Source organism: Asparagus officinalis, chromosome 4 (genome assembly GCF_001876935.1).
Source record: "Asparagus officinalis chromosome 4, Aspof.V1, whole genome shotgun sequence".
Taxonomy (NCBI): Eukaryota; Viridiplantae; Streptophyta; class Magnoliopsida; order Asparagales; family Asparagaceae; genus Asparagus; species Asparagus officinalis.
In genome coordinates, this window is record NC_033797.1 from 3,707,014 (window position 1) to 3,716,698 (window position 9,685).

At 36.1% G+C, this 9,685-nt stretch overlaps 1 protein-coding gene and 1 long non-coding RNA gene across 2 annotated transcripts; both read right to left on the reverse strand.

Annotated features, from left to right (window-relative positions):
- On the reverse strand, window positions 260–664 carry LOC109839781. The gene is made up of 2 exons (XR_002246742.1): window positions 579–664; window positions 260–431 (listed from the first exon to the last, which is right to left on the reverse strand). It is a non-coding gene; the product is annotated as an uncharacterized LOC109839781 (long non-coding RNA).
- LOC109836262 lies at window positions 3,956–4,941 on the reverse strand. The gene is made up of 3 exons (XM_020404123.1): window positions 4,810–4,941; window positions 4,148–4,750; window positions 3,956–4,055 (listed from the first exon to the last, which is right to left on the reverse strand). The coding sequence occupies exons 1-3, from the start codon at window positions 4,939–4,941 to the stop codon at window positions 3,957–3,959; spliced, it is 834 nt and encodes a 277-aa protein (XP_020259712.1). The 3' UTR covers window position 3,956.

Consider the following 9,685-nt stretch of genomic DNA (forward strand, 5'->3'; position numbering starts at 1 on the left):
AAAAATTAGCCATAAACTCCTCAAACTTTTTGGTTTGCTCCTCCAATCTTTGTATTACCTCATTTTGTGCATCGATCTTTTGTTGTTGAGTTCCTACAAGTTGTTGGGTCTCTTGAAGCTATTCTTGCAACTCTTTATAGTTGTTGGGTCTCTTGAAGCTATTCTTGCAACTCTTTATTCTTTTCAGACATTTCACTCATCGAAGAACGAGAGAACCTTAATGGTGATGGTTCTTGCAACTCTTTATTCTTTTCAGACATTTCACTCATCGAAGAACGAGAGAACCTTAATGGTGATGGTTTAGGGCCAAAACCACAGCCCTTAATGTAGCCTGATTTGACTTTGAGAACTTATGCACAAATTTCCTCATCTGTCATTATTCGAGTTCCATCAGGTTGAGTGGTATCTGCTCGCATCTTAATCAATTGATCCTATAAGTAAAAAAATATATCCAGTTCAATCATATGTAACTTCTCAATTACAACCTAATCAATATAATCCTCTTTAGAACAGTAATATTAGTTTCACCTATATTCTTAAAATGTTATAAAAGCATGCATCATTGACACGTTACTTACCCATTTTTCCTTTGCTCCCAAGTCCCATCCTTTTTTTATGCTTCTATACTCTGTTTCAAAACGATCAATTGTACCTTGCATATCTCTAGTATGTGCTGCCAATTGCATTTAAACATATTTTCTTTTTCAGCATATATATATGTACACAATTAAGTTACAAATTTATAAGCAAAACTAAAAAGTGTCTTACAATTTGCTCTTGGTGTGACATAAATAATTTTGACCCAGCTTTGTGGTGATATGTCAACTTTGACCTATTAAGAACATTCTTCTCTGAGTGAATCTAAAATTATTAAGACATACAGTTAGAAAGAAGTAAATGAAAAAAGAAAAAATGTAATACGTGGAGAAAAATAAAAAAAGAATATTGTACCTTAAACTTTTCACTAGAAAAATGAGTGCAAAGAAACTCTCATTCTTCCTGAGTCTTAACAGCTTCATGTTTATTTTCAATTGCCTCCTCAATTGTTGAAAACTGCTCAAAATGTTTCTTCAACTTATAACGAAAATTACAATATATGGTCTGACATGTTGTAATTACATATCTCTGGACCCAAGGGAGCGACATGTCAAATTCAAACTTATTCTGCACAGGCATAATTTCATGTCAAACTAAATATAACAAATCAAAGCAACCAATATAATGCCTTTAGCAAAAAAAATCATCACTAACCTGCATTCTTTTGATCAAGTTCTCCACATCTACTTTTTCAATCTTCTTCTATTTTTTTCAAATTCAGTGGGGCGTAGTTTCGAATTGTGTAACCAATTTCATTTGCAACCATCTCAACATAAGGGCCCGTAGGTCTGTCATTTTCTTTAGTCAGAGTCACAAGTATTTTAGAATTCAATTGGGAGAACACCTTATCTGCATTCACTCCTCTTGTCTTCCGTCAGAGTCACAAGTATTTTAGAATTCAATTGGGAGAACACCTTATCTGCATTCACTCCTCTTGTCTTCCCTCGCACCTTTTTGGTTGTACCTTTGACATAATTTTTATTAAGAACATAACACATACGTATATTTAATTCTCAAAATATATGTATATAATGTTTTGTATACCTGGAGGAGGCTCCTGATTAATATCTGACATCACATTATCATATCGTTCTTCATCTATGGTGTTTACTACTGGCTGATCATTAGCACTTTGTTACTGAAGACATGCACTAACTCTAATCTCTGTCATTCGAGTGTTTCTGCAGAAGGCCATGTTGATGGCACAAGTGTGATTTTGCATCCGTAAGATGCTAGGCGCCTTTAGATATTATGTTTGTTACCGAAATCATAGGCAACAACCTACAAGAGAGAAACACAAACGATAATTAATAAATAAACATAAATATTAAGAAGTTTCCACTGGTAAATAATAAAGCATCCTAGACGGAATTTTCCGTCTAGGATAGCTAGATTTCCGTCTAGAATAGTTATCCTAGACGGAATTCCGTCTAGGATATTAGTCTAGTTTGTTGCCGTCGAGAATGCAACATTCTAGACAGAAATTCTATCTAGGATAGTATCCTAGACGGAAATGCATCCTAGACGGAACAAAATACGATCTATAGTATTTCAAGACGGAAAAAAAACCGTCTAGGATAATCCTAGACGGAAATTCCGTCTAGAATAGTATCCTAGACGGTTTTTCCATCTAGGATACATGTAACAGAATTTTTTAGTATCCTAGACGGAAAATTCTGTCTAGGATACTATTCTAGACGGAATTTTTCGTCTAGGATACTTGCTATATTTTATTTATTTATTTATTTTACAGAACCTACTTTCGCACGACATATAATATCACATGCACACAATATAGCACAACACCAAATCATATTCATATCCAATTATAATCATATTCATATCCAATTATATTCAACGCAATCTAATTATATTCCAATATCAAATTCAATTATATTCAAATAATACATTCACCAAAACACTAGAGCGATACATAAATTGTTAACATAGATAATAACTAATTTTTTATTTATATGTTTATTTACAATCGGAACTGCAAGAGTCAAGAACATTCAATGCTTCAGAAATGTACAATCAACTGACCTTCAGAACAATAACAAAAAATTGACCTTCAGAACTTGCGGCGGCAAGAGAAACAAGCATTCCTTTAAGCATTTCTAGAGGTAGAAATCATGGAACTGGATGACCTATATTACAGAGTTAAAAGAAATGTACAATTAATTAACCGCAGACATATCTTTATATCAAGTAGCACACAAATGCAAACAATATGTGGTTGCGCAAAGGAATCTCAAAAGAAAGAACATCATCTATGCTTTTGACAGCTTGAAGCTTATCATGCATCAAATGCCAATTTGGTTCGAGATCCTGAATGTGATAGATAAAGAATATTAAAAGATTCTAATAGAACTGGTGCATATGCTACATAAGAATAACAAGAGAAAAAATGATCACCTCAAAGGTTAAGTAATGCAAAAGGCTATCAATAAATTTTAGCATGCTACGGCAGAGAATGGAAGAGAAGGCAAACCTGTGTATCTTCTAAGGGAACCATTCCCATTCAGCAAATTCGGAACAAGCCTTTTATCCTGGCCTAGAGATAGGATTTCTTGCATTCTTTCAGGCCAATCAGAATTCAGTCTCCGTGCAAAATCTTCCACTTCTCTGTAATAATTTATAAAATGGATGAGGCAAGCTAGATTAAGATGCAATGGGTCATTATACTCACATGTCAGGAGTTTATTTGCATAGCAGCTGTCAAAACGACATAACTGGGATGGAAATCAACTTACTATCCGATGATCATGTACAATATGGCAGTGATAACCAAGAACTGGCAGGCTCAATGATTGAAGATATTAACCCTTCTGATGCGGCAATGAAGGAAAAATTCTTTGAAGAAAAGACCCGTGTTCAATTTGATCAAAAAGCAGAGGCTGAGTTTGATACTAAGGATGACTTTAAAGTCTCCAATATTCTGATTTCCTCTAGCAAGTATTCATAGGTCTGCTCATCCACATCAGCAGGCTCAATTGCAGGATAATAATCATGGGTATCATGATTTTCGTGAGAAGGATTCGAAAGCTCTACTGCATTTTCACTGGGGAAGGGAATCGTATATGTAGAAAAATCCGCATACATAGCTGCATTTGTTTCCTTCTGCAGAGAAATAGTTAACCAAATATAGTCAGAACTTCAGATGTCTCCAAAGAAATTTTAATTAATGCATACATGTTTTGCAAAAAATCTGACCTTTAATTATGAGTTTATGATACTATCTGAATTACAATGTTAATGTAAAATTACAACTTCTAAACAAATCCATAGTTAGTCTGGGCATTCTCAATCAAAAAGAATTCATGAACTAACCTGTGCACTTAGGTCAAATACTGAAGTATTCATAACTGAACTTGGTCTTGTTGGCTGTAATTATCGGTATCATGGCTATTATAAAAAGGATTTGAGCCATCTACTGCATCAACTCTATATACTTCCATCTGCACAGAAATCAACAAAACATAGTCAGAATTTCAAAATTCTCAAAAAGAAATTTTCATTAATTCAGAATTCACGCAAATCATCAACTAACCTGATTAATACCCTGAGTCTGCATCCAGTTCATTTCTGTAACCTGCTCCGAAGTGAGTTGGCTTGAAAAGGGAGCAAAACGTGACATCTGAGGATCCAATGGAACTTCAGTACCTGAATACAAATTTCCTCGTCGATGGTTATTATTAACTGTTGATTGTTCATTAGTATCCTGAAATTGATGTACATATCTTCTCACCACATCTACTAATTGTCCACCATCATCAACTCTTGGAAATTTAGTAGGACGCATAACATCAGTCTCAGTATCAAAAAGAACTGGCGATTTCCTTTTACAATAATTTTGCTTGAAAACTGCCTCATAAATTGGACCACAAACAAAGCAATTTCTGCAACATGATGTGAAATGACCCATCCATTTCTTCACTGTAATGCAACGACAGTCATTTTTGTCGCACTTCGCTATGTGCTGCAAAATACGCGCAATGCGTGCACTACATTGATACATGCATCCTCGAAGTTGCCACTGCAGGTTTGAATGTATCCACTGTTCTAGAAACTTGCATACATTTTGAAGACCATCGATGGTAATGTTTCTTGGATTTTTTTTAGCGGTTTGAATGTATCCATTGTAAAGCAATTTCTACTAAATCCCAATCATGCTACAATCCGAATCGAGATTGGAGACGAGAGATCAGTTACCTGTGGCTCCTTGGGCTTGTCGGGATCAGCCAGCAGGGATCGAGAGGAGGAGGAGGAGGAGGAGGGGCGGGAGGTGAAGCAGATAAAGAGCTCGCTGCCGCCGCCCTCGATCGTTTTCTTCATCTTCTCCATTGTGATCTTATTGGAGGAGAATCAAAAGGTCGATCAGGGTTTTTTTCCTTTTCCTTTCTTTTTTGCTCTTTTTAAGTGGCCGGAGAATGAGATAGAAGGAAGAGGGCAATCATCATTAGTATTTGGGAATGAAATTATATGGGGTTTGAACCGGAGATTGAGAATTTAGGCGGGGAAATGAAATTCGGGAATGAAATTTTTAAGAGGAACGTGCCCTCTTATGGGACCCACCATCCTAGATGAAAATTTCCGTCTAAGATACATTCTTGACAGAAATTTCCGTCTAGGATGTTAGCCCCATTTAAAAATAAAAAATAAAAACACTAAAACCGTCTAAGATGCTATTGTAACGGAAATTTCTGTCTAGAATATTTTTTCCTAGACGAAAATTTTTGTCTAGTTTAATAGCAAACTAGACGGAAAAATTTTTGTCTAGGATGTTCCGTCTAGAATGTAGAATTTTCTACTAGTGTTCTCAAATGACAGACTACTGTTTCTTAGAGAAAATATTAAAGTATGATTACCTGGGTTTTAAACGCAGAAGTTCTAGGGAAAACGATGGACCTAGAGTTGAGGGCAAAGCTTGGTAAGGTTGAAGGGGAAACCCATTCCTTTGATGAGGGTATTAGGATTTTTGAAACGAGACAGGAGAGGCGGCGGGGTCCGATTTGGGGAGGAACAATTAGGGTTTTTTTAGGGTGATCCGACGGAAAATTGCAAGATTGACAAGCCCTGATGGCGACGGTGACCTTCGATGGAGGCAGCGACCTCTAGCGGCTGTGGCGACCTCCGGCATCGGCAGCGAGGTCTGATTTGGGGGGAGAAAGGGAAGGATCGTCGACGCGTCGGGTTTGGGGGTTTTGATGTGTGTGTGAGAGAGAGAGAAATAGAGAGAACGGGGCTTTATGTCTTCCCTCTTTTTTTTGGGGTAAAAATAAATGGGGGAAAATCTTATCAGATTTGTGAGCAATCCTTTATAATTGGGATCCCTTTGAACCTGAATAAATATTAATTGGTTGTTAATCTTCATGTGAATTGTGCAAAAACCTATAAAAATGAACCATCAACCAGACAAACCAAATCCATATTTCTATCCATACTGGAGCTTTACCTCGTGCTGGACATTTGTTCAAAAAAAAAATTAAATTGGCCCACGATTGTTGACTTGTATATGGACATTTGTTAGGCCATTGATATTAGAGGCCCGCTCTTTTCTTTGAGTACCCGCCTACTTTTTTCTCAAATTCCCACCAAAATTTTCGCCAACGAATAATGAGGATATTATTATTTCCTCACTGATTGGTTTTTTAACAAGAAAATGATTTCTCGCAAAACAAAATCTTTTAGCGAGGAAGCCTTAAATTTGTCGCCATTGAATTTGGCAGGTTTTGCATATTTTTCGTCAAACTAATAATGAGGAAACTATTATTTCCTTGCTAATTGATTCTTTTAAAGAGGAAATGGTTCCTCATAAAACAAAAAAAATTAGTGAGGAAACCATCAATTTGTCGTCAATGAATTTGGCGGGTGTTGCACATTATTCTGCCAAATTAATAATGAGGAAACTATAATTTCCTCGCTAATAGGTTATTTTTGACGACAAAACGGTTCCTCGTAAAAAAAACTTTTAGCAAGGAAGCCTTAAATTTGTTGCTATTGAAATTAACGGGGTTTGCATATTTTTCTGCCAAACTAATAATGAGGAAACTATTATTTCCTCGCTAATTGGTTTTTTTAACGAAGAAATAGTTCCTCGTAAAACAAAAATTTTAGCGAGAAAATCTTTAATTTGTCATCAATGAAATTGGCGGGTGTTGCAAATTTTTCCGCCAAATTAATAGTGAGGAAACTATAATTTCCTCTCTAATAGGTTCTTTTTAACGAGGAAACGGTTCCTCGTAAAAACAAAAACTTTTAGCGAGGAAGCCTTAAATTTGTCACCATTGAAATTGGTGGGTTTTTATTTTTCCCGCCAAACTAATAATGAGGAAACTATTATTTCCTCGCTAATTGATTCTTTTGATGAGAAAACGGTTCCTCGTAGATTGTGGATCTTCAGCGAGGAAATCATACTTTGTCGCTGTTACATTTAGCGGGTTTTCCTCTATTTTCCGCTAAAAGAACAGCGATGAAATGATTATTTCCTTGTTAAATGTGCATTTCACGATGAAAAAGTTCATCACCAAAATTTCATATTTCCTCGCTAATAAAATAACTAGTTAGGAGACCAAATCATGATTATCTTTAGTGAGAAACTAAAATTTTCATCGTAGAAGGTGATCTACTGTGAGGAAAATATATTCCTCGTAGAATACCTACTGATATTTACCGAGGAAACAATGTTTTCCTTGTCGAAAGTGATATTTGTTGAGGAAAATAATTTTCTCGCAAAAAAGTTGGTCGCTAAAAGACTTGTCTGTTGTAGTGAAGGAACGAGATCTGAACTTGACGAAAGATGGGAACTGGCTTTGGATCTGGAATCGAGCAAGAGACACGACTGGTGTCTCTTGTCGGGGAGAAGTGCTGACTTAGCCTTCGGCACCCAAAACTGCTTAGATCTTGGTGGCCTTTTGAACACCTCTTCTTTTTGTAATTCTTGTGCTTTATGCATAACGATCTGGGTGTGTGCAAGAAGTACGCGGCGCTTCTAGATGTGCTCCTCGAGAGTGGAACGAGTTCGTTTGACACGAATTCATTTGTTAGTTGACGGTTGGGAGGATGACCCCGATGCTTGTTGTGGCGATGGCTTATCCACTTGGCGTTTTCTGAACTCCAGATCCTCTTGGTAACAGAGTCCGTCCACCTGATCTAAAGCCTTGGCGAATTGGCGAGCGAGATGTTGACGGTGCCTTTCACGAGCCCTTTTCGTCAATAACGGTGCGTCTTCGACGGACAACTCCTTGACCTTCGAGGAGTTGTCACGAATGTCAGATCCAACCTTCTTAAGTGTCGGGGAGAATCCTTCAGCAGTAACTTGTTGGCCTTCTTGTTTTGATAATGTTTAACAAATAATTTACCACTAATGTTGTTTGTCTAGTATTTATGTTTTCTTATTTATTATAGACAAACAACGTTTTTGAAGGTTGGATGGATTGCGCCATAACGATCATATCAAATGGAGGTTGGCGGAATGTCGGGTTGAAGCCTTGCAATTCAAAATTAAAGATCAAGTTAAAGCTTCATCCGCATGTATACCAAGTTGAGCTACAATGAAGATCAAGATCAAACTTGGGTAAATTTAATATAGGTTTATATTATGTGTGTTTAATACTCTAAGCTCAATATCATATACACACACAATATTGGATTTTCTCACAAAATGAGCTATTTTGAGAAAACTTTATGATATTTTTTTATTGACCATGTTTACTTTATATTCATGTGTTATAATGTTTATGAAGACATTTTATAAAGTTTCAATATGCGTTTAAACTCTTTTTGTCAAAAACATGTTCTTAACAAATTCATATTCATGCATGTTTTTACAAAATAATGAGTTTTCACAATTGAGAAATGAAAATTGAAAATTTATTTTTTTTAACATGTTTGTTTTCATATTTATAAATATTTTGCAAAGTTTCATCAAGTTTGGAATTGATTTGTTATAATAGAATTTACAAAATCATGTTTTTCAATCGTGCATGTTCGTGCATGTTTTACAAAACAGATGAGTTTTTATAAATAGGAAGTGATATTCAAGAAATTCTTTCTTTGACATGTTTATCTACATGTTTAGAAACTTCTCTCAAAATTTTATTATTTTTAGAGTTGATTTACTGTGCCCAATTGATTTTACAAAATCGTGTATGTCTGCAGTTTTTTAGAAACTGTAAATCTGTGTTCAAACATTTATTTCTCTCAACTGGGAAATGCTTTTTCAGAAATTCTTTCTCTAAAATGTCATTCTACATGTCTAGAACCTTCCCACAAAATGTTATATTTTTTTGGAGCTGTTTTACTATTTTTTATTGATTTTACAAAACTAAAACGCAGTGCTACAGTACCAGCGGTCGACCGGTACGGTCGACCGCCAAACTCTCTGGACGTGGTTACTGTAGCACTCTTTGTTCACACACAACCTTTTGAGCTTATTGTATTTACATTCATAGTATAATTTAGGGTTGTGGGTTTGTGACATTGAGAGTGAGCTTAATTGAGTTCTCACCTTGTTTTGAGAACAATCATTTGTCATATTTGTGCTTATTGTGAGAATCACTTTGTAATACACTTGTACACCGAGTGAGGAGTGTGTGGTGAGAGTCGGGGATCGTCCCAAGAGGAGTGGCGTCGGTTGACGTGCCTAGGGAGAGGTTGTAACCGAGCACTTGAGGGAGACACGGCTAGGTCCAACACTTAGTGGGTGTAGAGTGTGATTGCAAGAGTGTGAGTTGTAGAGTTTTCGGTTAGCTAGAAAACCGAGTGTGTAGAAGAAGTTCCGGCTTCCAAACCGGATTGTGTTAGTGGATTTCTCCCCGGGAGTGGGGAGCGGAGACGTAGGACGGAAGGTCCGAACTCCGTGATCATATTGCTTGTTTGAGTGTGCTTTGGCGTTCTTTCATATTTATGTTCATATCTTATATCGCCATTGTCATTAGCTCATTATCTATATCATCCACTATCTAGTTTAGATTGTTTACCCTTGAGTTTATATATCCTTGCTCATATACTCATATATATTTCATCATATAGGATATATCACTTTGTGTATATTGCATATTCTTGCCCATAATAGATTGTATACCTA

Excerpts from the sequence above, each read along its gene's own strand:
- LOC109836262 (XM_020404123.1), bottom strand. The coding sequence starts at position 4,941 with ATGGAGAAGATGAAGAAAACGATCGAGGGCGGCGGCAGCGAGCTCTTT. Across the intron at positions 4,751-4,809 it reads ACAAGCCCAAGGAGCCACAG|AAATTGCTTTACAATGGATA; the intron begins GTAACTGATCTC and ends GGGATTTAGTAG. Across the intron at positions 4,056-4,147 it reads AGACTCAGGGTATTAATCAG|ATGGAAGTATATAGAGTTGA; the intron begins GTTAGTTGATGA and ends ATTTCTGTGCAG.